Raw genomic sequence first — 27323 nt, 5'->3', positions numbered from 1 at the left:
TTGTATTATGACGCATGCATAATAATTAGATAAATTTTAATCGCCATTTCTCTCTATTTTTAGACTCGCGGCTCTAGAGGGACATTATGACACCGTTAGAATACTGTTAGGCCACAAAGCGGACGTAAATGCAAAGGATGCCGACGGCAGGAGCACTTTGTATATTCTTGCTTTGGAAAATAGATTAGCGATGGCACGGTTTCTATTAGAACATGCACCCGCTGATGTCGAAGGTAGAGATTCCGAAGTAAGTTTCTTGAATCATAAAGGACCTTCGTCTAAAGGGCATAATTAACAACGTGTAAAATATCATAACGTACAGGGCAGAACTCCTTTGCACGTAAGTGCTTGGCAAGGACACGTAGAGATGGTTGCTTTATTGTTGACCAAAGGAGGTGCAAGCGTGAACGCGTGTGACAATGAAAATAGAACGCCTCTTCACTCTGCGGCATGGCAAGGACATGCGGCGATCGTCAGACTACTATTGGAACACGGGGCAACACCCGACCATACTTGTAATCAAGGTGCAACGGCTTTAGGTGCGTTCAAACGTCAAACGTACTTTTGATTAATATAACATAACGCAACGTAATAACAACGATTACCCTTTCCTTATTTTACTCGGTATTCATAGGTATTGCCGCACAAGAAGGACACGAACATTGTGTTCGAGCCCTTTTAAATCATGGTGCTGACCCAAGTCATTCGGACCACTGTGGTAGAAATGCGATCAAAGTTGCAGCTAAAAGTGGTCATGACACGGTAGTAAGATTACTCGAAGAACACGCTGCAAATCAGCGAAGCTTAAAACCTACGATCAATGGAGGTTTGTTAGTTTATTAATTTAATCGAACGATGAGTAATACGTAATCGTGCCTTTTTAACACATATCTTTTCCATTTTAGGTGGTAGTGGTGGTGGTGGTGGTAGTAGTAGCGCAACATCGATAACATCAAATTCGACCGCTGAAACGAAACCCTCCTCGGCAATTTTAAATCCTCTTTCAACGCAATATAGCCCAGCGGAATCACCAGACTCTACGAAAAGAAGAAGCTGTGTTTCTTTGGGTAATAATTCGAGCAACAGCAAATCGAGCAGCAATTTGACGGGAAGCACTAAAAGTGATCAAGGAAAATTCAATCAAAACTCTATGGCCAATCAAGTGATTAAGGTAAGTAGTAAATAAGTAATACGAAATTACGCCATTTCTGGGCGTAAAAAAGAAAAATTGATACCACTTCCAGTCAAACTAATAAATTACTCCATTAAAAATTGTCGCGCGAGTAAGCAGAAAAAAAAAGTGATGCTGTGTTTATAATTTTAGACGCCACTATCCTTCACCCAACAACTTCAACAATGTTCAAGAGGAGCAAAAAGTCGACCACTGAGCAAATTATTGTCACCCTTAAAAAGTGAACCACAAAGTCCAATTTATGCATCACCACCTCACTCTCCGTTAAGTGACAGTCTCATACCTTACTCCCCCACAAACACGAGTCCACCTAGCGCACAGATAGCGGCAAACGTAATACAGAGTCAACTCGGTGTATCGTTGTTAACAGGAAATCAAAACTTACCGTATAAATCGCAAATTGGTGCATGCAATCATCATACACCTGCAATTTATGAGCCTATAAATATAAAAACAGAAATTATCGATAAAAATGACATAACCAAACCGTTCGAATTAACGAACGAAATGTTAGGCTTGAATATTGGAAAAGATAAGAAAAATAGTATCGAGGAGAGAAGAACCTGTGCTGATACACACTTTACTCGAGATACTCATATGAGAATTATTCTCGGAAACAGTGGAGCTGGCGTTGGTAGGAATGTAAAACATACAACAGAACATACACCTGGAAGGTAAGCCAACACTTACTATTAATCCTATTCTCGATAACACCAAAATATATATATATATATATATATATATATGTATATATATATACACACACATATATATCTTCTACATTTACATCATTTTCTCCTAGTATAAGTAATATAAAGCCAAAGCGCAATGGTTTAGTTTCCAATCCAGCTATGAGATTAGTAGCAGGTGTTAGAAATGGAATTGAAAATGCAACGAATAGAAATAAACCGATCACTACACGTGTAAATGGATTTCAATGGAAAGCAGAAGCTCGTAAAGAAACTCCTTTGTAGGGAAAGGTATTTATTTGTGTTTATATCGCGCTCTCCCCTTGAGAATACACCAATCGTAAACGTTCGATGGAAGTGGTATCAGAATTTATAATATATACTAATAAAAAAAAAAAAAAAGAAAGAAAAGAAAAAAACGAGTTTCTTTGAAACTCCGTTTGTGATTATTCCTATCTTGCAATTTTAATAATATAAATATTCTTTGAACAGGTTGCACAAAAAACAACATCTCGAAGGAACTCTACAAATCGCTATTGTGCGTGGCGTATTCTCATTACCAAGAAGCGAAAGTCAATACATAAATTTTTTTCCTTTTATTTGAGCAAAATCAAATTACCTCAAATAAAGAAGTGAAAGAAAGTCCAGAAATGTTTTATTCAATGCAAAGCGTAAAGTACTATTGCATAGTACACAAAACCAAATATAAAACTGCATAGTGAAGTATGTAGTCCTAGGTATGTAAACTTATCATGATTTTGTATATATAAATGTAACGTTAATAAATTTCTTTACTGATCTCACTGACATATATATATATACATATATATATATATTTATATATATATATATATATAAAATTACACATCAGATATATATATATACATACATCAATTATTGAAATCTTATAAATCTTTAGAATCGTAATTTTAAAGGATGGTTAGATATTGAGATTTTCTTCAGAAGACTGGATGCAAATGAAACGCATATGTGATGTTTTAATGGATAATATAAAAACAATGCAGAATTGTAAAGATATGTATAAATAATATTGAGATATAGAAAAGGATGATGATATGTTACACAGTTAAAAATACGTAAAATATGGCCTGGAAATTAAAAGCATGTGTAAATACACATCCTTTATGTATTGTGCACGATCATATTTATTGTATTTATACTGTATTAGGTGCGCAAAATAAATAAAAAATAAACTTCTAATTGTATTAATTCGTAAATCGTTATCCATGAATTTGAATAGCAAACCTTAATGATTAATTTACATCATAAAAGATGTTGCCATATATAGATCGCATATCAGATAAGAGCTCTATCTTCTTGTATACACTTGATAATTCATCTCACGTTTCCTCTTTAGGTGTTAACATTGCAGGAACATATATCCTCGCAAAGTGATATTAACCCATCGTATCATATGAAATAATAGATTTAACGTCGTTCTTTCAAGTGAAAACTAATTACACGTTATGAAGCATAAACTAATAATTGCTACATTTCTTGGTGTAAGCGGCGGTGTTATATTTGGATTAGTTTTAAAATATTGTACTCCACAGCCATGGTCCCAACGAAAGATAATGTATATAAAATTTCCTGGAGAAATATTTATGAGCTTAACAAATAGTATAATATTACCGTTGGTAGTATCTAGTGTTGTAAGTGCAACCTGCAATTTAACCAAGTCAGGTAAATATTGGGACAAAGAGGTAAATACATAATTTGATCAAATACATAAAATTCATTTTTTACGTGCATGGACTTATAGGTCCTATTGGGTTAATGGCACTGTGCTATTATTCCGTGACAACCTCAATAGGAATAATTCTAAGTGTTATTTTGACACAAAGTATAAGGCCAGGTAAATTACTTAACAATGAAAATCTTACATCAAATTTGGCATCTAAACATTTTATGACAATTGATACACTTTTGGACTTGTTACGGTAATTAGCGTTAAATTATAAAAATAATAAAAATTAATTCTCTAATATCATATCGCATGCCTTTCTTATAAAATCATGTTTCAGTAATTTAATATCAGACAATTTAATTAAAGCATGTTTTATGCAGTATCAAACGGTTTTGAAAGAACCAGAAAATACGACCAAAGGTATATGGCATGTTACCATAATTAATAATAATAATTAGGTGTTTAAAGTTTGAAATATTAAAAAATTGTATACATTCCAGTGCCTATAAACGAATGGGCTATAACACATCAAGATATACCAGGCACCGATGTAATTGGTTTGGTATTTTTTAGCTTACTACTAGGTTTAGCAGCTGGCAAGTTGGGTGAAAAAAACAGGCCTCTGTTAAATGTTATAGATTCGTTTTCTCAAGTGATGATGAATATTATGAATTGGATAATCATGTACAGAATGAATTTATTTCATTGATATTATGCTTTACATCAAGCGACATTAATATCCAAGTTATTTTTTATCGCAGGATCGCACCAATTGGCACATTTTTTCTTATTCCTGGTAGAATTTTAGAGATGACAGATTTTAGTTTAATATTTAAACAATTAGGTGCTTATATATTAACCGTTTTTATCGGTCTAATATTACAAGGATTTTTAATATTACCGATACTGTATTTTCTACTTACACGTAGATCTCCATACAAAATTATAATGAAATTAGGTCCCGCCTTTGCAACAGCATTTGGAACATCATCGAGGTATATAATATTATTTTGTCTTCTACTACATATTTACTTACTAAATACAAATTATATGATAAAATTTAGTACAGCTACTGTCCCAGTAACGATAAAGTGCTTACAAGAACTTGGTATAGATCCAAAAGTGCTGAGATTTGTCGTACCGATAGGTGCTACAATAAATATGGACGGAATAGCATTATATGAAACTGTTGGGGCAATATTTATTATTCAGATGCGAGGATTAAATTTTTCATTATTTAAAATAATAGCCATCAGGTTAGTGTGAGGTGCGTGCGCACGTTCCTGTGCGAAACATAAAAGAAATCGTAATAAAAAGAAAATATATTTAAAAATCATTATTTTCCAAGTATTACATGCACTATCTCGTGCATTGGTGCAGCTGGATTGCCCAGCGGTGGATATATGATGTTAATAATGGTATTAAATTCCATTGGAGTCCCTGTAGATGATATCGCATTAATTATTGCTATTGATTGTTTTGTGTAAGTATATCTCGATGGCATAAATTAATTTCAAGAATTAATATCTTTATTTTCATCCTATATTATTTCATAGGGATCGATTCAGGACGACTATAAATATTATTTCCGACGCTTTCGCATCTGGTATAATATCTTATTTACTTACACATAAATACAAGCAATACAGTAATACGATGTCTGCGAAAATGCAATCGTTGACCGATGGAGTAAAATAATATATTTCGATAGAAATATGAAAGATATAGTCAAGTTATTCATCAATTCTTTCCGGGATGTGGTAAAATATTGTTATTATCATTATTTCTCGTAAATGTTTTATTTCAAGGCAATCTTTTATAAATTGAAATATTTACGTCCGAAAAGAATTTCGATTCTATTTACTTATGAAAAATTTCCTCAATAAAACCAGAATTTAGAACATTTTCGTTAGTTGTGTTATTATATCCTTCAAATTTTCATTTGAAATTTGAATATCAGTATGTGATTGGAAATGGGCGAATACGAACATCGATTTATTTACATTCCCAATGAATATTTGTAATATCCAAATTTATTTTTCTCTTTTTATTTATCTTTGTACTGAATACATTTTGTCAAATTTTAAATATATATTGATACGGACTTTTATAGATCATCCTACTTTATAATTTCTACTTTAGTACTTTCGTCATATTCCAGAACTGATACTCTTATTGAGAGTAATAAAGTAAGATTGTTGGTAATCGAAACGACGATTGGTTAGATTCTTCATGAAAAATATTAAAATGGCGCTGCTTAAATCGAACGAAAAATTTAATTAAGAACGAAATTATGAAGATGGATTTCGAAGCTATTTAATCGATCATTTATCAAATGTAATATATTTGTTTTTTAATGTAACGAATTGAATAGTTATTTTAAAAGGATTATATTAATGTAGTGTTACGCCCTTCCTCGTATAAGGGCACAATCATATTTGTACAATTTGATTGGTTACTATCCCACTCGAAAAAAAAGATGGATACGGAGAAGGTGGATGCATGACGTAAACATCATCTTTGCTATATAGGTATATACTCAATTTTATAAATGTAAGCTTTATAAATACTCTTCTCGATAAATATATCTGATCGGGCAGTGTATATGGTGACTGACAGGTGATGTCATTATTCTTACGTAGTACGTTGCTTTTAGTAAACTTGCATTGACAGTTATCAAAGTCCGTGTGATATTGTCTTTAATTAAGCGTGCATGAAACTAAAGAACTGATTGATAAATTGAACTGAACTATAATTAACTATCATCATTAAAATATGCCGGGGTAAGCATCAGGGTTATTCTTCTTTTTTTTTTTTTTTTTTTTTTTTTTTTTTTTTTCTTTTTCTTTTTCTTTTCTGAACAAATTTATAGTCGGACGTTCATTAAATATTTATTCCGTCCACCTGATCGAGCAGGTATTTTCATCATAAAACTCTCTTGGATCAACACTTTTGTTTCAGTTTGTAAATAATTTATCTATTATTTCGAACAATATAATGATTCTAAATAAATAATATTTGTTTATAGCGTTACAGGAATGTCGCTGGATCATATGTTCTGTTCTCGATGCCGAGAGGGCTTTGTGGCACACGAAAAGATAGTTAATTCTCATGGCGAATTATGGCATCCTCAGTGTTTCGTGTTAGTTACATATATTATGAAATATATGGATAATCAACAACATCTTTGTCATAACGACGATATTGATTTTTTTTTTATTCCTATGTTATAGATGTGCACAATGCTTTCGACCATTTCCAGATGGAATTTTTTATGAATTTGAAGGCTACAAATATTGCGAGCATGATTTTCATGTTTTATTTGCACCTTGCTGCGGCAAATGTGGTATATATTTTCTTTCGTGCATTAAATTTCTAGAATTCCTTTAGATACGGTATAATGATTAATATCTTTTTAGGAGAATTTGTCATTGGTAGGGTAATAAAGGCAATGAATGCAAACTGGCATCCAGGATGTTTTCGGTGTGAAGAATGTAATGGAGAATTAGCAGATGCAGGTTTTATCAAATGCCAAGGCAGAGCTCTTTGCCATACTTGTAATGCTCGTGTAAAAGCTGGTGCTCTTGGAAAGCATATTTGTCACCAATGCCAGTATGTCTTCTATTTATTCATTTTTTATATTGTGATTTTTAAAATAAATATTAACGTGCAGTTTGTTTTTTCAAATAGTGGCGTTATTGATGATAAACCATTGCGTTTTCGTGGTGAAGTTTACCACCCATATCATTTTAATTGCACAGCATGTGGAATAGAACTTAATTCAGATGCAAGGGAAGTTCGTTCTAGGCCAGGTTATGCTGCCAATGAAATGGTAAAATAATAAATAAAAATTTTTAATGTTTTATCAATGCATATATGTATATATATAAAAATATTATATCAACATTTGTGCACTTTCATTTTCAGAATGAATTATATTGTTTGAGATGCCATGATAAAATGGGCATTCCTATTTGCGGTGCTTGTCATCGACCTATAGAAGAACGTGTTGTAACTGCTTTAGGGAAACATTGGCATGTAGAACATTTTGTATGTGCAAAATGTGAGAAGCCATTCCTTGGACATCGCCATTATGAGAAAAAAGGTCTTGCATATTGTGAAACGCATTATCATCAACTTTTTGGAAATCTTTGCTTTGTGTGCAATCAAGTTATTTCTGGTGATGGTAAGTATAACATTTGTTAATAATTAGACACTTGAATTGAAACTCGATAAGTTATAATAAGAAATGTTAAAATTTGCAATCTTATATTTTCAGTTTTTACAGCCTTAAATAAGGCATGGTGTGTTCATCACTTTGCATGTGCGTTTTGTGATCAGAAGATGAATCAAAAAACAAAATTCTTTGAATTTGATTTAAAACCCGCATGCAAAAAATGTTATGATAAATTCCCCCAGGAACTAAAGAAGCGTATGCGACGTATGTACGATTCAAATCCCAAAAGGATACCAGCTTAATATTTTATATCAGATGGAAAAGGAAAAGAAATTCTTCATATTTTCTTAACATTTTCTTAATATTTTCCTGTCTTTAACTTCTAATCTTTACATTAAGGTGCCTTATAAAACTACAGATAAAATTTGTTATATATTAAACCATGTTATACTAATTATTAAAGGATAAATATTGACATACCATTAGACTATTTTTATTATTTATAAATATTACTTCTTGATGGTAGAACTCCGCAATTTGATATGATAATAGATTTTATTGGTTTGCCAGATTTTGTGCCACATTCTTCAATCTAATAATAGAAGTTAATATAATCTACTGCAACGCAGTTTCAGATTATATATTTAATTACCTTATGGATTACAGAAAGATTGGATACAACTTTTCCAAATACTACTCTTCTACCATCCATTGTTTTTAATGTTTTAAATGTCAGATTAAATTTAGAATTATTTTCTTTCATATCGTCGGTTTTATACATAGAAAGTACACCAGGACCAGCATGACGCAAATTGAAATTTTCGTCTTTGAAACTATCTCCATATATGGATGTACCACCAATGCCATTAAATTTTACTACATCACCACCTTGGCACCAATATCCAGGAACAATACGATGAATTGGAGTATTTCTATATACAGTCATAGCGTCACAATTATAAATTAGATGAACAAAAAATAATATCCTTATGTTTATTTTACCTGTAAGATAATCCATTTACTCCACGACAGAAAGCTTCAAAATTAGCACACGTTTTAGGTACGATATCTATATAGAGTTCAATCACAATTGTTCCCAGAATTTGTTTATTTTGTTGATCTTTGATCTCTAAAAAGCACCTACTTCTAACTGATTGATCTAAAGTATGAAATAGTGCTGAATCACTGAGCATACAGTAGTCCTTTTTCATACCTGGTGTTATAACAATCCCTTTTAATTTTTGGGGTTCCCTGTTTAAAAGTATAAAAGTATAAAAGTGTGTGTGTGTGTATATATTTCAATGATTTATTAGTGTACAGTATTAAGCATTTCAAATGTAATTTTTTCAATATACCTTTTTTTTTCAACATCCAATTTTCCTCTCATATATTTCCATTCTTTTATTAAATCTGCTGCAGTATATTGACTAGATGTCTGATTGATTTTTTTAAGCAATGCATCATTTTCTTTCATAATTTTTTTATTTTCTAAATGTTGAATATCAAATTTACTTTTGTATGTAAATTTCTTTTGCCAGCAATCAACGACACCCTGCAATCAGGTGTTCTTTTATCAATATCTTATATCACTTTATTATTATTTCTGGAAAAAAATTGCTAAATAATTACTCCTAATCTAGTGATAATGTTTAAAGATTTTAATATATTCATATTTTCTTTGTCCAGTTCCCTGATCCTCCTGGCGTCGACTTCTAAACGACGTGGCTTAAAATATACTTCTACGTTAAATTTAGGAGGTTTGTTATCTATTTTTGCAACAACATTTTTCACTTTCTGCAGGTGTTCCAGATAATTCTTATAATTAAGTCGTTTTGGAGTATTATCCACCTTAAATCGACATTAATAAACTTTAATTCGTGATAGTATATAATATATATGATAAGTATGTGCGTCAACTCTTTTAACTTTCATACCTTTTGAAGACGTTTTTTATTTTTCAACCTTTTATTTTTATCACTTTCTTCCTTGATCTTTTTCATATTTATGCGATTATAGATGTGTGTGTGTGTGTGTGTGTGTGTGTGAGTGTGTGTGTGTATATATATATAACTAATAATTATAATTAATGTTTAATTTCATAAAAATATTTATAATCCAACATTGATTTGTTGTACACGCGTAAATTTAAAATGCGATCGTTGATAACACTCGATATATCAAGATATGTATCGATGATACTCATATATCTCGGTCCTCGCATCGTTTGCGATATTATTGTCGATATATCAATATCCAACTATCTAAATTATGGGGAATTGTGCGTGATGAGTATGCGGGTATTAATTTTTAAGAGGTAATTAGTAGTTATGATTATTTAAAAAGCTGTGATATTTGTTTAATTTGTCAATTGATAAATATGGCTGGTGTTGCGGAGAATCGCAAAAGTAAATGTCAATTGCAATCAGAAGGTTAGAAAGTACTTTTATGATTTTTTTTCAAGTGTGCCTACGTGAAGTATTAAAAGTGTAATAATAATAATTTTACATTTTAAGATGTCCAGGTAATGGATTGCATTGGACGTACGCAAGGAGATGGAATGGAAAATGTAGTTATGAATGAAAATGAGGCTAAGCAATCCAAGTGCCGTCTTAATGATAGCCTTATTTACTATCCAAAGAATTTAAAGCAATCTATATCAACGGGTCCAGTTATTCCCACTGGTACTATTGTAAATCTTATTCCAAAAAATATCACAGCTACAAAGGGCAAAAGACAAATTTTAAATTCTTTAAAAACAAAGGAACCCAAATTTGTACCTTACGAACCGTACAAAGCAGCAGTTAACCCTATTGTTCCGACTGAAAAAAAAAATAAAAAGCATTCCAAGTGGGATACAAATATTAATGTAGCAGTTACGGATGTTGCTAAATTGAAGATTAATGATACGAATGTTGAGAAAGAAAGAAATAATGAAAAAGATAAAAAGGAAGAATCTAATTGGGATAAGGAAAAGAAAATCTATGAAAGTGAAATTCAAAAGCTTAAAGAAGAGAATAGTCAATTAGAAAATCAATTAAAATTCCAAGCACAGGTATAATAATAAAATGTCTTAAGGCCATAATTTGTTTTATTTATTTTGATTAACATAATGCACATATATATATTACTATATAGGTAAATGGTGAATTAAAAAATTTGCTGGTAGCAGCTGTAGGTGAAGATCTTGAAACTAAAGTTCATTTGCTTACTGAAGATAAACTACAACTTGCCCGTGCACTTTTAAATTCTGCTCAACATCTTAGTACTCATCAAGAACAAACGGAATGGTTAGCAGGACAATGTGAAGTTTGGAGGAGTAAATTTTTAGCTAGTAGGTAATTAAAATTAAATCAACAACAATGGCACTAGAAAATTATCCAGAAAAGGAGTATCAGCGAGTAAAATAATTTTTGTAATAGTTTAATGGTAGAGGAACTTGCAAGATGGAAGGCTGCCCTTTGTCAAAGAACGACCGATCTTCAAGAATCTATAAAAAGATTACTGGAAGAACGTAAAAGTATACGCGATGCGTCACTTAAAACATATAGGTATCTATTTGAATATATTAATTATCTGTCCAATCATATTGAATACCATATGTATTAACATTATTATATTTTATTACAGAACTCTTAGTATTCTCTTAGAAAGTTTCGATCCTGTTCGAGCAGCGTCATACAAACGTCATGCACTACCGAGTACAAATGTTATAGATTTGGCACAGGGCTCTTGTCAATTAGCAGAAATTTTAAAAGTTCAATTATTAAGTGGCATGTTGAATACAATGTCAAATAAAGATATTAATATAACTGGTTTGGAAATGCAAACATTGGCAGAAAAAAATGCAGAGCAAGTTAGTTTTTAAAAATTGAAAACGTCTTTTTAAAAATTAATTAAAAAATTAATACTTTTCTATTTACAGCTACTTATGAGCCCAAATCTACTTATGTCAGGAAGACAAGATGCTGCTTGTAGCGCAGTCATGGGAGCAGCTTTTGCTATCGGGGGTCAAATTTTTATTCCACGAGATACGTCGAATATTAGTTGTTGTCCAAATTGCAGTGGTGAAGTAAAACAAATTTGAAAATAAATTATCGTAGAATCGTAATTTATAAATGATCTATGATGCTTCCGTGTTTAAATCGATCGATTATTCATAATCAGGCCTAATGATCGCTTATGAAGATATTTCAATCGATACGAATAATTACAATAAAAATTATATGTTAAAGATAGAGAAATAAAGTCATTAAAAATTTTTCATATATATTTCCCGTTTCATTCCAATTTTATATATTTTCAGTTTTATTTGCATAAATTAATAAATAATATAATCAGCATTTAAAACTACATGTGTATCCATTAAAATAGTAAATATTTTTCATAATAAGATATTAAATAACTTTTAATAAGCTGCTTACACGTCGTACTCATTTATAGTTAAAATATTTATAAGCAAAGTTATTTTGAAGTTGTTTCAAAATTGCAGAGATTTATTATACGAGTATAACAAGTAATATACCCTAGAATACTATATTGGGAATTAATAAAATTTTTTTGAAAGTACAATATTATGCAATATAAAACTTACTAAGATCGGTAATAAATTTTTAATTCATTTCTTTTCTTTTTTTTTCTTTTTTTTTTTTTTTTTTTTTTTTTTTTTGTTCAAACATTCTTGTGCCATAATTCATTGAAATTGTAGAAGGTAGGTCTATTGTATTGTAGAAGATAAGTTACGTACAAAATTATTTCTTAAATAATGCACATACATGTCATCTCATATCACAAATTAATACCTTGGAGCATTACCTCTCTCTCTTTTTCTCTCTCTCTCTCTCTCTCTCTCTCACGCACACAAATACTTATTATGTGTGTTAATTCGTATATATACGATAGAACCAGTTACTTGCATGAGACGACGGCCCATACACACACTCCATTAGAACATTTTATTTAACATTTTTTTTTATAAATCGTTTTATCATACTTGCTTTATAATTAGAAAACAAATGCAATAAATTGTTGAACATGCAGCTATTTGTCATTTCTTTTAAATATTTAGTAAAACAATTATTATTATTATTATTATTATTATTATTATTAAATCAACCAGAACAAAATAGATAACATATATTAGCTTTAAAGCCAACTTAGACTTGGCACTTGATAAAATAATAGTGTAATGTCTTTTTTTGCTTGACAATGCTGCACTTGATTGCGCTTCATGGTAATATGATAATTATAATTTATTGTAAAAACATCTAAATAATTGAATCGAAAATCTTTTTAAATTAATTTATATAGACGCCGCAGTAGATATTCGTATTTGATTCGTTAAATACATTCGTAAAATTGTCCTACACAGTGGTGATTTGCCTAAGTTGTTGTTGATCGATATGTACCCGATCATTAATGAAACATCACACATTGAAAATAAATTATATTTTAAAGTTCTTGATGTATTTCCTCTTGATCTCGTTCATTATTCGTTTTCGTATTATCATTTTCTGGCAAAATTAACGTATCCTCTGTTACCCCTTCTGTATTTGATTGTTCTGACTGAATATCAACATCGGGAACGGCCGTTGATTCCACGTCTGGTAATTGTGTTGCATTTAATGCTTGATCAGTTTTATTTTCCGTGTGATTCGTTGTTTCTGGTTTTGGTCTCCAGATTTTTGCCTTATTTACAAGATATTTAACTTCTCTATCGAGTAGTGCCATTTTGTTTGCAATATCGCGAACTTTATATTTCACCGGCTCGTATAAAGCTGTTTCGGCAAATGACTTTACAATTGTATCATAATATTCCTAGATAAGTGAACATATAAATTAACATATAAATTCGTAAAATAATCATTGACAAAGAAACGAAGAAGATATTATTGTTGCGATTATACATACCTTTGTCTCGTTGATCACTTTTTCCAATGTTTCAATCTCTATTTGTGTAAAAATGTCATTAGTTAGACTTAAGTTACGCATATTTTGCAAAAATATTTTACTTCCGTTCAACATAGACACCACTCCTTTCAGAACTTCCGGCCGTTCTTTATGTTCATAAACTCTTTCATATACATCATTTGTCAATTTTTGTAATGACATTAACTTTTCTTCATATATTTCTGCAGTTGCATCAAAACCATCTTCATACAGCCATTCAGAAATTTCTGTACATGCTTTTAATATTTTCCCTGCTTCTCCAGAAGTTGCTGCTGCAGCATAATCCTCCGTTTCTAATTTTTGTTGTGCGTCGATCACAAATGACTCAAGATTATTTAAAGCTGTCTCGCGTCGTGCTTTTTCTCGGTCATGTTGATCGAGGTAATGAATCCTGTAAAAATAAGTACCATTGTTCTAAACTGTGGATACGAATAATACACTCGTAACATTAATATTAAATTTAATTATAGAAATATTGTTTTTGATAATTACTTTTCAACCGATATAGAAAATTTCTTTTCGTCTAATGTCTTTGAACCTAATTTAATCTCTTCTGCTTTAATAGGTTCCTTTATCGTTACTGTAATAGGCTTCTTTTCCTTCTCAGTTTTCTCTGTCTTGTTCCCTGTCTTGTCTTCATTTAACTTGGTCTGATTTTTACTCTGAGATTCTGTCTCTTTGTGACCATCTGGATAATCATGCTCTTCGTGTATCCCCCCCTTAATATCTTCTTTTGCTGATTCTTCATTTTTTTCAATTCTCTCTTTATTGTCAGAACCTGGGGAATAATGATAAATATGTTAAAAAGCTTTGATATTCGTATCATCATTTTTTGCAGAGTCCTTAAACACAGACCAGCAAAGAGTTTACTAATAGTTGAGCCAAGCATTGAAAATGTACCCTCTTCTTCTTCAGCACTGGTTCCTGTTTTTTCTGACACCAATTCTACATTTACTAAATTAAGTAAACCACTTTCATCCATATTGAAATGAGCTTTTATTCCTTTACTTTCAGCTCCTTCTTTAGCATGCTTTTCTAAAGCTTCAGCCACACCTGTTAATTTTATAGTTGATAAGTTCAAATTTCCGACGGCACTGTAATCATATAAATAAGAATTTTTCTTTAATAATAATTCCTCATTAAATCCCTCATGTTAAACGTTTAAATAAATTTTAAATGGAAAAAAAAAACAAAAAAAAAAACAAAAAAAAAAATACACATCATGTGGATTATGTGTATGTACTTACTTCATTTCGTTAACGGGTAAATAATCTAACTCAGCATAGTTTACATGAAATTCGAAATCTTCAGTATGTTTGTTAAATGTAATAATCTTTTTTTGCGGATAAGCATTCATTTTATTAAAAAGAGTTCTTCTAACCTGTAGACAATGTGCGTGCATGTGTGTGTGTATGATTAGATTGCAATATTCAGAAATAGAAAAAAAAAAAAAAAATGATGAATTTTTAAGTTATTACCTGTTTTATTCTGCCATCGGCATTTCTATCGAATACAATTTGAATAGGAAACAAAACCGCATCTTTTGTTATAAATTTTGTTACTTTAAAACCTTGACTGAGATCTGCCGCCTTATAAACGGCTCCTAATGCAGCGGATTCATCGGTATTCATGTTTTTGGATAAGTCCGTTTTTACATATTCCATCAATTTTTCTTGTATTTTTGGCATACGTGTACCAGCTCCCACCAAAACTACTTGAGATATTACATCCATTGTCAATGCTGAAATAATGTACAATATTGTTTTTATATATAATAAATACTTGTTAGAGCCTTATCAATAAAATTTGTCAATGAAACGAATAATGATAGCCGCTTACATATTCAATAAAATTTACCTGAAGTTTCTAGGGCATTTTTTATAGGATTTGACACACGTTCGAATAAATCAGAACAAATATTTTCCAAAGTTTCTCTGGTGACTTGTAATCGAAAATCATAATCGTCTATCAAGCCCTCAATTTGTGCAAAATGATCGGCATTGGCACTAAGTACATTTTTAACGCGTCCAGCTTCTTTGAAGAGTTTTGCCATTGCTCTTGGACTATTAAATATTGAATTTGGAGTTTTATTTAAAGCGTCAAACTCTTTCGCCAAATAGTTTTGCAATCTTATCTGCATTTCTAATCCTCCAAGGGTACGATCATACCCTACACCCAATATGTTAACATGAGGATTAGTTTCAACAAATCCTTTCTCCTTTGTTTTAACATTTTGATAACTGACCACTGTTGCCGTTGTACTGCTGGCTCCCATATCATAAAACATTACGTATTGAGCAGAATCATTAATTTCCTTTCTACGAAATATACCATAATTCAATGCGACTGCGGTATAGTCATTGATAAGTTGTAATACTTTGATTTCTGCAAGTTCAGCTGCTTGTAATAAAGCTCTTCTTTCAGCTTGATTGAAATATCCTGGTACGGTGATCACTGCTTCATTAATTTTTTGTCCAGCAGAAATTTCTGCAAATTCTTTTCCTCTGTGAAGTATCTGTGCAAGTAATTCCTCTGGCGTATGAGTAATATTTTCATAGAGTTTGAATGCTATTGTCTGGCGTTCATCATCAGCTATAATATCATGATAAGGAAATCTCTTGGAATAGAGTTTAACCATTGGATTATCTATAGATTTTCCTAAAAGATCTAATATATAAGAGAAAGAGTTTTGTGGAAATCTAAGTCCTACAATTTGTGCATCTTCGCCAAATGTCCGTTCTCCATCTCGAAATGATATTGTAACGGGTGTTTTTCTTTTTGACTCTTTATTCAGAGCTATTTCCATAGGTACACCTGGCTACAAAAATAATCAAGATTTTAAATAATTCAATTCTTAAATTGTATCAAATAATATATTTTTAAAATATGTATTAGCTTAGAATGAATTATTAAAAAGTATGAGTATAATTAATTAACGTATTAATTAATTAATTTAACGTACCGAAACGATAGCAACTTTCATCCATTCGCTGCCAATATCAATGCTCATGACAGCTATTTCTTCACTTTGACCAATAAAAGCAGCAATTATGACTAGAAATAGCGTTATTCCTGACATCCTTACACATGTGATTTCCATCTACGTGCAATATAAAAAAATATAAAATTATTAAAGAATCTTTGTTAACATTAACCACGAAGTACCGACGTATATGAGCACGAGGAAAACTGCTTTGCTATTAAATTTGGTTATGACTACCGGCAGGCTAAAACAGCATCTGAACTAGAAATGTTACGTGCTAGAACTACCTTCTTACTTTTTATTTTTTTTTGTTCTTAAGAAAATTTTATACAAAAAAAGAAGAAATGTTATTTTTATATCATTAGGAACGCACAAATCTTGAGAACATCACAAACGTTAATTAACAACAAACGTTTTAAACTAACAAAAAACAACGCACTCGCGAGTTTTCGCGATAGCTGCATGGACCATGTGTTTGTGTGGCATAATACCATTGGTTAAAGAATCATTGAAGTTGATATTCTATTGGGCCGCGTTGTCAAATCAAAACTGATTAGGCGCGATAAGAAATGACGAGTGAAATTTAAAAAATAAAGTCTTGGGCTATCAGAAATAACCTAGGGCGTTTTTTCTCTTTTATAAATTTATAGATGCCTCAATATATATTGCATATCAAAGTGTATAAATCGATGAAAATAAGGGGGAAAAAAAAAGTTAGGTAATTCACATGTATACACACACCCACATTTATAATTCTGGATTAATGAAAGAAATCATTCATGACATGAGATAGGACACATAGAGGATTAAAAAAAAAAAAATTAGATTACATTGTGTAAATACAAATTATTAACGTCATTATGAAAGCATTTATTATTTATGTAAAATAAAATTTAAATTAATAAGATCTTTATTAGAAAAAGCTAAACATTCAGATTGAATTCCAGACAACTTAGTAATTATTATTAAATTTAGAGGGAGACCGCACAGAGCAGGTAAAAATAATCTATGCAATATTGGAACTCTATAATCTTCTTATGTTTTACAATTACATAACACTTTTATATTATTAAAATGGTTACAAAAATCTATCAGGATCTATCTTTACATTTAATTGTGTGCACACTAGCGTGTGCACTTCAATGTAATTATTTATAAATAAAAAATGATAAACGCTTTTATATTTACTTAAATATTATGTGAAACATTAAGATCGTTTAATTATTCTTTATAATATCTTTGGATTGCAATTTTCAATGTATATGCTGTTAATGATATTATTATCATATGACTATATGCAAAACTTTACATAGAAGCAAATAATTGTCAATTCTACAGTATTTTTAAATATTCTAATCGATGAGTATTTATGAGATTTAAATCAATTCAAATAAAGTTGAAATATTATTTATACTACCACATTTGCTACTATATTTTGAAAATATAAGTATATTAATATTTAAAAGCAATCCTTTGTGTAACTTTTGTAGAATTTTATAAAAATAACTCCGCTAATACTGATCTTCGGTTCGACCAAATTTATATGTCATAGATCCCAAGAATATAAATACATTTTGTAAGAATAATCCTATTCCAGGCCAGTAATGTCCAGCACCTAAAAAATATTTATTTTAGATAAAAAGCTTATATATAAGCTTTTTTCTCTATTATTATTTACTTAGAGCTACGAAATCTGCAAATAAGATCCAACAGGCTGCAATAACTGCCGCGAAGCCTATGACAAAGCCCACGAATAACCAACTTCTTGCACCCCTGACTCCTAGACGTCCGCCATTATAATCATCTCCTCTTATTTGAGCATTCGATACAGAGTTGACCCTGTATTAAAAACAATTTATATTTCATATTGTGTTGTAGGAGTCTAATTATAAGAATCTAATTAAAATTTTACCAATAGTAATTCGCAAATATTATTTTTCATAATAGATTTTCCGTTTCGTTACTCTTAATCAATTTAATTGAACTTACATAAATAAAGATATTGTACCAAATATTCCACAAACGTGATAAGCAGTTACCATCTCTGCTGGATACTTTGCATGAGCGTCTATTATAAACCACCATCCTACAAAAAACTGCAACAATATTTGATGGATAATAAATAAGCAATCAATATGAAATAAATAATTGGTATTATACGATAGAAAAAAAGAAAAGAAAAGAAAAAAAAAAAAAAAAAAAAAAAAGGAAAAAAGAAAAAGAAAAAAAAAAAATAAACATATAGCGAATAGTTAAAAAAAAATGTCACATTTCCCAGTAATAATTAGAAATTATTAGGTTTACCAATGTACTAGCCAACATCGATACTAATGCATTTCGTTTTTCGACTCCCTCAAACCACACGCACGTTGGAATTTGTACATTTTCTAGGCACGATGTCATTTTTTTCGACTCTTGTTTACTCGACGTAGAACTTTATTCTGACGAGTAATAACTAACCTAAAGTGACATATCAACAAGGATTAAAGGTAATAGCAAAAAGTTTCTCAAGCTATAAACAATAAATGATCAAGAAAAGAAATACGACGTCTGCTTTTACGATTCTTCTAAACATACGCCACCTATTTTTATTGCATTTTTTTTGAAATAAACTTCAGGGAATAAACCGTTTAGAAAATGATAGACGATGGTAAGCTTGAATTTTAAATCACTGGAAGAACGAACTTCATTGTTTTCAACGATCTTCTTTCTGAATAAGTACAAACACATATATAGAGATGTATACAATATATGGAATTTAGGAATATTATAGCAAGATCGTGACATTTGAATATTATAAGATCATTTGACGCTCGGAATAATGAGTGCGAGTTTAACGAAAATGACATTTTGTTCGATATTTAAATCATTATTCAGGAAAACAGTACCTATTATGGTATAAATTATTTATTTTGTAATGATTATTATTAAGATATTTTTTATTATATATACAATATTAATAACACTTTTTCCTTTTTTTTTACATACATAGTGCTTGAGCTCGTCCTTTGTCAAATGTTCATCGCAAAATGAATCAAAGGTTACGGAAGAATATAAATTAAAGTTACCGGATGTAAATACCTTGACATATAATTATATGATAAATCAGTCAACTTTAAATGCAGTAAATAATGCTTCTGAACTTTTAACCATTATATATACAGCCATAGAAGCTGCAAGTGTAGAGTACAGGTGAACATAATGATAAGTCATATAACGTGAAGTGTTTATATAGTAATAATATCTAGAAAAGTTTTCTTTTAGGACATTATTAATAAAATTAATAAATCTTCACAAAGATAGCATAGAAAATGAATTTGCCGATTTGCATGGGGATACAATAGTTCAAATTAGAGGAGAAACACAGGATAAAAAAGAAACGCTTATGGTAAGATGTTTAAATTTATTTAATAAATACTTTGCACTTAATTATGATCATATTTTATAAGTTCTTTTAATTGTTTTATCTTTTAGCAACTTATTAGTTTTATGCAGCTTGTACGTAAAATGGCTGATTCAACTACCGATATATGTTACACATATGGAATGAATAGCTTATGTTCTACCCTCAGTCAAAGAATACATGATGCAATTAAAAATGTAGAAAAAGAGATATATAATAATCAAGAATTAGAAAAAGAATATTTTTATATACAGCAGGAATGTATAATAAATACTAAGGAATCTTGAAAAATATAAATAACTTGTCGGAGGAATATTCCTATGAAGATAAAAATTGTAAAATTATATTATTATATAATTGGAAAAAGTATAAGATGTCTATAATGTGGAAGATAGAGAAATAATGGGTTATGATTTTACTCTATTATTGTAATAATGATAATAACGCATTATTTACATGATATTTTAAAAAGAATTATTCAAACATCTAAGTGAATAGTCACAATGTGTCGACCAGGTACCATTACTAATCCAAGAGCTCTTGCTTCTGTGTGATCTTCAGATAAAAATTCTATACATGATCCCAAAATTACATTAGCATCTCGATCGGTGCAGAGAAATGCACCTGTTAATACTCTACCATCTGTCATTTTAATTCGCAAATGTCGATTCAGCCATCCCCTTAATTTTTGTTTTGCAGGTGATTCCTCGCAATCTAAAGTCTAATAATTTTACAAATTAATCACAGAAGATATGTCCAAATAACGAAATATTAACAATATATAGATTATTAATTGATTTATTTGCATAATTAACTACCTCTCCATTTCCATGAACATACTCTTCTTTTGACATATTTATGCGACTGTATTCCTTCTCTCACGTTACAATAGTTATTTTACTAAATTATAATATTAAATAACATCAGATGTTTACCAATTTTCCCAAATTAGATCATGGGTCGTGATTTTGACAATATCATATTTTGCTTTAGCCAAAAGAAACTATAATACGTGAAAGGACACGCGTTCACAATTAACTCGAAATCATTTTCTCGAAATTGAACAATCACAAGTTTATACCTAACTTCAGTATGAAAAAATGGTCAACCTGATTAGTTTCTTTTCGAATTAATAATTCGTATTAGTAATTTCTATGATCTTAATTATAATCTCATTTAAATCATTTATTTATTTAACAAATTTCAATGATACTATTTTACTGAAATGTTTTTTCATTCAAACGAAAACAATAGACTATTGAAAATATATCGTTTAAAGCTGTTCACCACTTTTGGCTTCGTAGTGTATGCGACTTCAGCGATAGGTACGAGTAAATTGTGAACTACAAGTGCAATAGGGAACACATTGTACACATAATACATCAGTATTAAATTTATTATAGCTTAAATGATTTAAAAATTTCATCTAATCTATAATATTCACTTTCGAAGAGGACGCTGCTACACGAGCTTTCTTTTTTTCTTTTTTTTTTTTTTTTTTTTCACGAAAAATATCAATAATAGCGTTTACGTCGACAGCTTGAACAAGAGAAATTCTTGACCTATTTTGATGAATAACTTCTCATTTTAAAGATATATAAATATATATACAGTTGTCAAAATACAAATGTCAAAATGTATATACAGTTTTTTGATATTCTCTACTATCATAGAAAATTAATTTTTTCTCCGACACTTCTTCATGTAATCGTTTACGAAAAAATTTGTCCACTTTTTAATAATTTCATTCGATCCTATTCAAATTATATCAAATAACTTTAACTGATGTTATGCTTTTAAATTTACTAGACATATATTCTTATCGCATTCTCGTTAAATAAGAATATACTCTTATTGGATAGGTAATCCTAATTGAATCAAACAATTTCAATTTATGGACAATGAAATTGATAAATTTGACTAGAGTATAGTTTTTGTTCTATCATTCAGTTAAGTCACAGAATATGTCTAGATGTTCCACGCACTCGTCAATGTAATCTGACGTTTGTTAGATGGGCGTTCTAGACGGATCGGACATTACGTTTGAGTATACGTCGTCCCATTTTTTAATCCGAAAGGAATATTGAACTTATTACGTTTGCGAGTGACTGCATCTTTTTTAAATACACGTAAAAATTCATGACGAATAGCAAGTATTCTTATACTTAGTTCAGTTTTTAATTTTAGATGATACTTTTTGTTTTGCCCTCCTACAATTCATTTATATTGTAAGAAAAAAATAATATACATTTTATAAATATATATATATATTTTATACAATCAAAATGCACGAAGCATATAAAAATATGCCTATAATGAATATAACAGTGCAAATAGAGTCTATGATTGCATATGGTATGTAAGAACCTGTTCATAAATACAATGATTATTTATTGTTTGCATATATTTCTGATATAGCTAATCTGATATAGCTAAACAAATAATGTTTAAATTTTCTCCCGACATTGTGCGATTCCAGTATTTTATATTTCAGATGACAACTTATTGATTGGAACAAGAGAAGGACAAATTTTCATGTATAATGTTCCTTCAAAATTGGATGAAACTCACAAGTTAGAATTATTACGCCATAGTAAAAATTTTAACAAAAAACGTATTACTCAAATGGCTGTTGTGACAGACTATAATTTGTTAATTTTACTTACAGGTAGCACTTTCTCGGCTTTAAATCGTTTATTTTGTATAAAATTGAAAAGTCCAAATTTTGTTATAAAATAAGTAATCTCTTTATACAGATGGTATAGTTTCTATTCATGATCTCAATTCAGTGAATTTCCAACTAATCTGCCAGTTGCAAAAAACAAAGGGAGCAACGTTATTCGCTTTAGACATTCAAAGAACAAAAAGTTCAACGGATGAGAAAGATATTGTTGTGCGCTTATGCGTTGTTGTAAAGCGTAAATTACAACTATATCATTGGAAAGGCAAGAAATTTGAGGAGTGTAAAAATTTTGAATTAACAGTACCCGACATACCACGTGAATTATCATGGTATTAATATTATATTGATCTCATAGAAAAATGCTTAACATTTATATTATTTAATTATAATATTTTTATATAGGTGCGGAGAAACTCTGATATTAGGATTCCGTGGTTTGTCTTATACCATTTTTGATTTAAATGACAAACCTAAGGAACTATTTCCTACTGGAAAATCACCGGAGCCCAGTGTTACTAAATTATCAGATAATTCTTTTGTATTAGGAAAAGATTCTCATTCCATTGTTATGGATACAAAAGGAGAATTAATTCAACATAATCCTATCAAATGGCCAGATACTCCAAGCGTCATAGGTACAAATTTTTATTTAATACGAGATACGAGGAATGAATTCAAAAAGAAAAGGCCAATTCTCTTACTTATATTATTAAATTATTTTAGCATGGGATGATCCTTACTTACTTGGCATTGTACATGACAGATTAGAAGTATATACTTTGGAAGGTTGCTTACACATTCAAACAATAAAGGATTTAAATAAAGCTAGACTTATATGTAGATGTAAACAAGGCAAAGTCTTTGTAGCATCCATAAGTAGTGTATGGTGCGTGACGGCTGTTGATGCAACACAACAAATTAGAACCTTACTTGAACAAAATCAATTTCAGTTAGCATTAAAATTAACAGTATGTATAAACATTGTATTTATCTCCTTCTCAATGTCCTTTTTCTTAATTGAATTTAAGAATTAGTATTATAGAGTAATATTCATTATACATTTTTTTTTAGAGCTTATCAGATATTATAGAAGAGGAGAAGGTGAAACAAACCTATAAAATACAAACTTTATATGCGCATCATTTGTTTTATAATAAAAAATTTCAAGAAGCTATGGATTTATTTTTAGAACTTGGGACTGATCCTTATGAGGTAATCAGATTATTTCCTGACTTAGTAACGCCATCAACTAGCAGCCAGGATCTCGGCGATTCATCGACAAATTTACCAAAACTTCCAAATCATGATTTGGAAAAAGGTTTACGTGCTTTAATAATTTTTCTAACCGATGTCAGATACAAGTTAATAGGTGATACAAAAACAAAAGATAAGGATAATAATAAGGAGAAGAATGTAATGGAGAGTGAAAAAAATCTTACTGCTGTGGCCACTGAGCAATTGTTAAAGATCATAGATACTACTCTACTCAAATGTTATTTACAGGTATGAAGAAAATATAATATTTATCCAACTTTCTTCAAATATATAAAAAAAATTTACGATTTTACAGACGACCGATGCATTAGTAGCACCTTTACTAAGATTAAATCATTGTCACTTGGCAGAAGCTGAAAAGACATTACTTATACATCAGAAATATCCAGAACTTATTATATTATATCAAACGAAAGGACAACATAGGAAGGCTTTAGAGCTATTGGAAAAGCATGCCAAAGAGAACGATTCTAGTTTAAAGGGAACTGAAAGAACTATCCAATATTTGCAGCATCTTGGCAAAGATCATATGGATTTAATTCTTAAATTCGCAGGTTGGGTTTTGGAAGAAGATCCTGAACAAGGACTTAGAATCTTTATGGAAGATATACAAGTATGTTATTCATTTTATACAATTTCTTCAGATGTTACTGACATCCGTTGTCTATTTTTAGGAAGTCGAGCATTTACCTAGACCAAAGGTGTTGGATTATCTTTTACGTTGTCACAAAAATTTAGTTATAACGTACTTGGAACATGTGGTGCGTGTATGGGAAGATACAAATCCATTATTTCACAATGTTTTAATACACCAATATAAGGAGAAAAGTCTAGCTTCTATGAATGAGAATGCAACGCCCGCTGAAAAAGAAATATCTCAGCACATTAGACAAAAACTACAACAATTTTTGGAAAAATCTGCATATTATACGCCAGAGACGATATTGGTACATTTCCCATTTGACTGTTTATTCGAAGAACGTGCAATTATTTTAGGAAGGCTTGGACGTCATCAACAAGCTATATCAATATATATTAATCTCTTAAATGATATACCACGTGCAATAGAATATTGCAATAACGTATATGAAAGGTATCATAGTAAGTACGCGGTTCTTGATAAAAACAAAAACAAAAAATTATTTATCTATTAATAACAATAATTATGGCTTTACAAAGATGAAGAGAAAACGGATAAACAAAAAAAATTTGAGGGAGCAGATGAGGTTTACGTAATGCTTATTAATCAATTATTAAAACCCGATGATGCAGGAGCTCTAATGGCTGGTATGTTATTATTCTTACTTTCGGATATATTATTTTTTTAATTCTCATTTATTCTTTGTGCTCCATAAACGTTTTGATTATGTCATCTTTATGAAAAATATTTCACTATTTCGCAGGTTGTAATACAAAGATACAACGTAAGGCACAACCGGATCCAGAAATGGCATTACGTTTACTCGAAGAACATGCTTCTAAAATAAATCCTTTAAAAGCTTTAGAAATCCTACCAGATACAGTACCGATTGGTAGAATAAAACGTTTTCTAGAAGTTAGTCTTCAGAATAATTTAAACACAAGACGTAAAACTCAAGTTTTGAAAGGCTTACTTTATGCAGAACATTTGCAAGTACAAGAACAACGTATGCATTATGAGTCACAGAGTGTCCTTATGACAGAATTTAATATATGTCCAGTATGTAAAAAAAGATTTGGAAACCAGAGGTTTGTATTATTCTTTATAACTTAGATTCATACATTATGAATCTAAAAAGATGCTATATATTATTTTTTATAGTGCATTTGCAAGGTATCCCAATGGCGACATCGTGCATTATTCGTGCCAAGATCGTAAAGGATGAATAAATATTTTACCAACATTGCTATGTATATATATGTAAACATGCTCTTTTTTTATCAAGCAAAAGGTCTCTAATATCCTATTCTTTTCAACATATTCATAAGTACTAAGTACCAATCACAATGTATTAATAATATGTTGTATGATATTGTATAATTAATAGTAATGCATTAAAATGGATGAAAGAGAGAGAGAGAGAGAGAGAGAGAGAGAGGGAGAGAGAGAGAGAGAGAGAGAGAAAGAGAGAGAGATGAATAATTAATACTTTCAAGTACTACTTGGCATTTTTTATTTAGTTACATTTAAATATATTTATATATATTTCCATTTTTCCATAAGCCAAGAAAGAAAATATTAATTGAATTTATTAAGAATAATTAATCTTTAAAATTTTCGTTGAAATTATATTTATTTTTGAAAAATAATATAACAAGATAGATATTTGAAAACGTACGTAACTAGAAATAAAACTGCGTGGCACGAATTTGATTTTATGAAGCAGCAAGTACAAATGTTTCTTACGACGTTTATAGAATTAATGATAAATGATAAATATTGATCGATCATAAATGTTTAAAGAAAGAAATTATAAAAGTTAAGATAACAAGAAATATATAGAAGATGGGGCGTGCCCGATCCAGAATGTGTTATAAACAGGGCCGATGATGTCATAGACGGTATCTTGTATTCCTACGCCTGCACGAATAAGCACGCAGGTACATACATACAAGTACGGATGCTTCTACCGGTCTGAATGCTTCTTACCGGTTTCCGATTTTTGTAGACGCACATTGAAATGTAATTTAATAATTATTAGAGAAATTTAATCCTCCTTCCCGAGAGAACAGATTTAATCATTCCAAGCACCGTTACTTTTCTTTAATAACAACGTCGAAGCTTAATACGTTTGGTTTTTACACAATTCATATAACAAAAATTATATTAACATTACGTGAGCAATGAAAAGTAACGTATAGTATCGTGGTATCGTTAACATAGAAAAATATAATTATCTCGACTGTTTCGACAAAAATCTACGGAGTATCTACGAAGATGGTATAATGTTAATAATTATACCAATTATGTATTAGTATGTTACTGTTACCAGTAACAAAGTATATATACAACAAAGTATAATACAGCTACCATTTTAATTTCGAACTGAAAATAATATTACGTATTATATAAAATTTTGTCGACAAAGAAGAATATTGTCATAAATGGGAAAACTTTTTCATTTGCATTTATTCGATCTTTCGATATACTTCTCTTAATGCGGAAACAAAAGGAAAATTAACACCAAAGTATTTCTTTCAATTTCTTCACGAAGCGGCGTATATTTGCAAACCGATCTCGATAAGATAGAACACGACATTTTCGTTGTTCAACGAATCAGCGCGCTC

The 27323-nt window shown here is 30.2% G+C and overlaps 10 protein-coding genes across 33 annotated transcripts in view; 6 read left to right on the top strand and 4 right to left on the bottom strand.

Moving 5' to 3' along the window:
• LOC118450173 (uncharacterized) overlaps positions 1-2717 on the top strand; it is a 45327-nt gene extending 42610 nt beyond the window's left edge. For 11 of the 13 annotated variants that reach the window (XM_035885679.2, XM_035885678.2, XM_035885672.2 and 8 more), the window contains 7 exons: positions 64-247; positions 323-539; positions 635-826; positions 906-1171; positions 1325-1866; positions 1995-2172; positions 2374-2512. In XM_035885679.2, coding sequence (XP_035741572.2) covers positions 64-247; positions 323-539; positions 635-826; positions 906-1171; positions 1325-1866; positions 1995-2166 — 1573 coding nt within the window. In that variant the 3' untranslated portion in view covers positions 2167-2172; positions 2374-2512. Of the gene's footprint in view, positions 1-63; positions 248-322; positions 540-634; positions 827-905; positions 1172-1324; positions 1867-1994; positions 2173-2373 lie in introns of all 13 variants that reach the window. The other 2 variants (XM_035885674.2, XM_035885684.2) reach the window with 2 other exon arrangements.
• Positions 2718-3203: 486 nt separating this feature from the next.
• LOC118450186 (excitatory amino acid transporter 3) lies at positions 3204-6008 on the top strand. Of its 3 annotated transcripts, none has more exons than XR_014981958.1 (9): positions 3204-3585; positions 3665-3842; positions 3927-4009; positions 4090-4273; positions 4351-4584; positions 4654-4845; positions 4938-5072; positions 5146-5349; positions 5992-6008. XR_014981958.1 is itself a non-coding variant. In XM_035885706.2 (8 exons), exons 1-8 carry the CDS (start codon positions 3369-3371, stop codon positions 5285-5287), a joined length of 1365 nt encoding a protein of 454 aa, XP_035741599.1. In that variant the 5' UTR covers positions 3204-3368; the 3' UTR covers positions 5288-5492. The 3 variants fall into 3 exon arrangements, 1 of the variants encoding a protein (XP_035741599.1); XR_014981957.1 differs by lacking the exon at positions 5992-6008 and adding an exon at positions 5751-5857; XM_035885706.2 differs by lacking the exon at positions 5992-6008 and having other exon boundaries at positions 5146-5492.
• Positions 5980-8251, top strand: stck (LIM zinc finger domain containing stck). 6 transcript variants are annotated; one of them, XM_035885721.2, is made up of 7 exons: positions 5980-6120; positions 6618-6731; positions 6823-6935; positions 7009-7201; positions 7280-7421; positions 7517-7775; positions 7869-8251. In XM_035885721.2, exons 2-7 carry the CDS (start codon positions 6628-6630, stop codon positions 8066-8068), a joined length of 1011 nt encoding a protein of 336 aa, XP_035741614.1. In that variant the 5' UTR covers positions 5980-6120; positions 6618-6627; the 3' UTR covers positions 8069-8251. The 6 variants fall into 6 exon arrangements, with proteins under 6 accessions (XP_035741614.1, XP_035741612.1, XP_035741615.1 ...); XM_035885719.2 differs by having other exon boundaries at positions 6102-6208; XM_035885722.2 differs by having other exon boundaries at positions 6109-6230.
• LOC118450161 (uncharacterized) lies at positions 8130-9818 on the bottom strand. The gene is made up of 6 exons (XM_035885612.2): positions 9701-9818; positions 9396-9614; positions 9122-9318; positions 8769-9017; positions 8419-8698; positions 8130-8358 (listed from the first exon to the last, which is right to left on the bottom strand). Exons 1-6 carry the CDS (start codon positions 9764-9766, stop codon positions 8263-8265), a joined length of 1107 nt encoding a protein of 368 aa, XP_035741505.1. The 5' UTR covers positions 9767-9818; the 3' UTR covers positions 8130-8262.
• Positions 9819-9945: 127 nt separating this feature from the next.
• LOC118450164 (golgin-45) lies at positions 9946-12024 on the top strand. Of its 2 annotated transcripts, none has more exons than XM_035885620.2 (6): positions 9946-10080; positions 10280-10818; positions 10902-11101; positions 11186-11314; positions 11394-11619; positions 11689-12024. In XM_035885620.2, the coding sequence occupies exons 2-6, from the start codon at positions 10291-10293 to the stop codon at positions 11848-11850; spliced, it is 1245 nt and encodes a 414-aa protein (XP_035741513.1). In that variant the 5' UTR covers positions 9946-10080; positions 10280-10290; the 3' UTR covers positions 11851-12024. The 2 variants fall into 2 exon arrangements, with proteins under 2 accessions (XP_035741513.1, XP_035741512.1); XM_035885619.2 differs by having other exon boundaries at positions 9985-10195; positions 11689-12023.
• A 554-nt stretch (positions 12025-12578) lies between these two features.
• On the bottom strand, positions 12579-17128 carry Grp170 (hypoxia up-regulated Grp170 co-chaperone protein). 3 transcript variants are annotated; one of them, XM_035885617.2, is made up of 9 exons: positions 16991-17128; positions 16675-16812; positions 15570-16530; positions 15191-15453; positions 14960-15093; positions 14568-14806; positions 14205-14490; positions 13674-14103; positions 12579-13580 (listed from the first exon to the last, which is right to left on the bottom strand). In XM_035885617.2, exons 2-9 carry the CDS (start codon positions 16810-16812, stop codon positions 13215-13217), a joined length of 2817 nt encoding a protein of 938 aa, XP_035741510.1. In that variant the 5' UTR covers positions 16991-17128; the 3' UTR covers positions 12579-13214. The 3 variants fall into 3 exon arrangements, with proteins under 3 accessions (XP_035741510.1, XP_085511996.1, XP_035741509.2); XM_085655870.1 differs by having other exon boundaries at positions 16983-17122; XM_035885616.2 differs by lacking the exon at positions 16991-17128 and having other exon boundaries at positions 14613-14806.
• A 544-nt stretch (positions 17129-17672) lies between these two features.
• LOC118450168 (transmembrane protein 50A) lies at positions 17673-19141 on the bottom strand. Its single transcript, XM_035885628.2, has 4 exons — positions 19000-19141; positions 18685-18791; positions 18374-18534; positions 17673-18310 (listed from the first exon to the last, which is right to left on the bottom strand). Exons 1-4 carry the CDS (start codon positions 19096-19098, stop codon positions 18207-18209), a joined length of 471 nt encoding a protein of 156 aa, XP_035741521.1. The 5' UTR covers positions 19099-19141; the 3' UTR covers positions 17673-18206.
• On the top strand, positions 19048-20400 carry LOC118450167 (uncharacterized). Of its 2 annotated transcripts, XM_085655905.1 has the most exons (5): positions 19048-19184; positions 19314-19345; positions 19688-19887; positions 19960-20083; positions 20170-20400. In XM_085655905.1, the coding sequence occupies exons 2-5, from the start codon at positions 19343-19345 to the stop codon at positions 20383-20385; spliced, it is 543 nt and encodes a 180-aa protein (XP_085512031.1). In that variant the 5' UTR covers positions 19048-19184; positions 19314-19342; the 3' UTR covers positions 20386-20400. The 2 variants fall into 2 exon arrangements, with proteins under 2 accessions (XP_085512031.1, XP_035741520.2); XM_035885627.2 differs by lacking the exons at positions 19048-19184; positions 19314-19345 and adding an exon at positions 19352-19591.
• A 98-nt stretch (positions 20401-20498) lies between these two features.
• Sbat (LSMD1 domain-containing protein Sbat) lies at positions 20499-21467 on the bottom strand. Its single transcript, XM_035885629.2, has 2 exons — positions 20917-21467; positions 20499-20819 (listed from the first exon to the last, which is right to left on the bottom strand). The coding sequence occupies exons 1-2, from the start codon at positions 20950-20952 to the stop codon at positions 20577-20579; spliced, it is 279 nt and encodes a 92-aa protein (XP_035741522.1). The 5' UTR covers positions 20953-21467; the 3' UTR covers positions 20499-20576.
• Positions 21468-21918: 451 nt separating this feature from the next.
• Positions 21919-26165, top strand: Vps39 (vacuolar protein sorting 39). Its single transcript, XM_035885768.2, has 11 exons — positions 21919-22453; positions 22593-22766; positions 22855-23110; positions 23184-23416; positions 23505-23749; positions 23853-24284; positions 24352-24669; positions 24731-25157; positions 25236-25343; positions 25460-25784; positions 25858-26165. Exons 1-11 carry the CDS (start codon positions 22384-22386, stop codon positions 25919-25921), a joined length of 2652 nt encoding a protein of 883 aa, XP_035741661.1. The 5' UTR covers positions 21919-22383; the 3' UTR covers positions 25922-26165.
• Positions 26166-27323: the final 1158 nt, after the last annotated feature.

Source organism: Vespa mandarinia, chromosome 3, assembly GCF_050613455.1.
Source record: "Vespa mandarinia isolate Hongniang chromosome 3, ASM5061345v1, whole genome shotgun sequence".
Lineage (NCBI taxonomy): Eukaryota > Metazoa > Arthropoda > Insecta > Hymenoptera > Vespidae > Vespa > Vespa mandarinia.
Note: the sequence above shows the minus strand (reverse complement) of the source record. Positions and strands in the feature narration are given on the sequence as shown.

What these genes read in the sequence shown, in the direction of transcription:
- LOC118450186 (XM_035885706.2), top strand. Translation starts at nt 3,369, where the DNA reads ATGAAGCATAAACTAATAATTGCTACATTTCTTGGTGTAAGCGGCGGT. An exon ending in ACCAGAAAATACGACCAAAG is followed by an intron (nt 4,010 to 4,089) that starts GTATATGGCATG and finishes TATACATTCCAG; the next exon opens with TGCCTATAAACGAATGGGCT. An exon ending in ATTGCTATTGATTGTTTTGT is followed by an intron (nt 5,073 to 5,145) that starts GTAAGTATATCT and finishes ATTATTTCATAG; the next exon opens with GGATCGATTCAGGACGACTA.
- stck (XM_035885719.2), top strand. An exon ending in CATATTTGTCACCAATGCCA is followed by an intron (nt 7,202 to 7,279) that starts GTATGTCTTCTA and finishes TTTTTCAAATAG; the next exon opens with TGGCGTTATTGATGATAAAC. An exon ending in TCAAGTTATTTCTGGTGATG is followed by an intron (nt 7,776 to 7,868) that starts GTAAGTATAACA and finishes TTATATTTTCAG; the next exon opens with TTTTTACAGCCTTAAATAAG.
- LOC118450161 (XM_035885612.2), bottom strand. Translation starts at nt 9,766, where the DNA reads ATGAAAAAGATCAAGGAAGAAAGTGATAAAAATAAAAGGTTGAAAAAT. An exon ending in ACATTATCACTAGATTAGGA is followed by an intron (nt 9,319 to 9,395) that starts GTAATTATTTAG and finishes ACCTGATTGCAG; the next exon opens with GGTGTCGTTGATTGCTGGCA. An exon ending in TTGGATGTTGAAAAAAAAAG is followed by an intron (nt 9,018 to 9,121) that starts GTATATTGAAAA and finishes ACTTTTAAACAG; the next exon opens with GGAACCCCAAAAATTAAAAG.
- LOC118450164 (XM_035885619.2), top strand. Translation starts at nt 10,144, where the DNA reads ATGGCTGGTGTTGCGGAGAATCGCAAAAGTAAATGTCAATTGCAATCA. An exon ending in ATGTCAATTGCAATCAGAAG is followed by an intron (nt 10,196 to 10,279) that starts GTTAGAAAGTAC and finishes TTACATTTTAAG; the next exon opens with ATGTCCAGGTAATGGATTGC. An exon ending in GCGTCACTTAAAACATATAG is followed by an intron (nt 11,315 to 11,393) that starts GTATCTATTTGA and finishes ATTTTATTACAG; the next exon opens with AACTCTTAGTATTCTCTTAG.
- Grp170 (XM_035885617.2), bottom strand. Translation starts at nt 16,812, where the DNA reads ATGGAAATCACATGTGTAAGGATGTCAGGAATAACGCTATTTCTAGTC. An exon ending in TGAAAGTTGCTATCGTTTCG is followed by an intron (nt 16,531 to 16,674) that starts GTACGTTAAATT and finishes TTATTTTTGTAG; the next exon opens with CCAGGTGTACCTATGGAAAT. An exon ending in TATTAGTAAACTCTTTGCTG is followed by an intron (nt 14,491 to 14,567) that starts GTCTGTGTTTAA and finishes ATTATTCCCCAG; the next exon opens with GTTCTGACAATAAAGAGAGA.
- LOC118450168 (XM_035885628.2), bottom strand. Translation starts at nt 19,098, where the DNA reads ATGACATCGTGCCTAGAAAATGTACAAATTCCAACGTGCGTGTGGTTT. An exon ending in CGATGTTGGCTAGTACATTG is followed by an intron (nt 18,792 to 18,999) that starts GTAAACCTAATA and finishes ATATTGTTGCAG; the next exon opens with TTTTTTGTAGGATGGTGGTT. An exon ending in GGTACAATATCTTTATTTAT is followed by an intron (nt 18,535 to 18,684) that starts GTAAGTTCAATT and finishes TTTTTAATACAG; the next exon opens with GGTCAACTCTGTATCGAATG.
- LOC118450167 (XM_035885627.2), top strand. Translation starts at nt 19,517, where the DNA reads ATGAGTGCGAGTTTAACGAAAATGACATTTTGTTCGATATTTAAATCA. An exon ending in GGAAAACAGTACCTATTATG is followed by an intron (nt 19,592 to 19,687) that starts GTATAAATTATT and finishes TTACATACATAG; the next exon opens with TGCTTGAGCTCGTCCTTTGT. An exon ending in ATAAAAAAGAAACGCTTATG is followed by an intron (nt 20,084 to 20,169) that starts GTAAGATGTTTA and finishes TTTATCTTTTAG; the next exon opens with CAACTTATTAGTTTTATGCA.
- Sbat (XM_035885629.2), bottom strand. Translation starts at nt 20,952, where the DNA reads ATGTCAAAAGAAGAGTATGTTCATGGAAATGGAGAG. An exon ending in ATGTTCATGGAAATGGAGAG is followed by an intron (nt 20,820 to 20,916) that starts GTAGTTAATTAT and finishes TAAAATTATTAG; the next exon opens with ACTTTAGATTGCGAGGAATC.
- Vps39 (XM_035885768.2), top strand. Translation starts at nt 22,384, where the DNA reads ATGCACGAAGCATATAAAAATATGCCTATAATGAATATAACAGTGCAA. An exon ending in ATACCACGTGAATTATCATG is followed by an intron (nt 23,111 to 23,183) that starts GTATTAATATTA and finishes ATTTTTATATAG; the next exon opens with GTGCGGAGAAACTCTGATAT. An exon ending in AGATACTCCAAGCGTCATAG is followed by an intron (nt 23,417 to 23,504) that starts GTACAAATTTTT and finishes AAATTATTTTAG; the next exon opens with CATGGGATGATCCTTACTTA.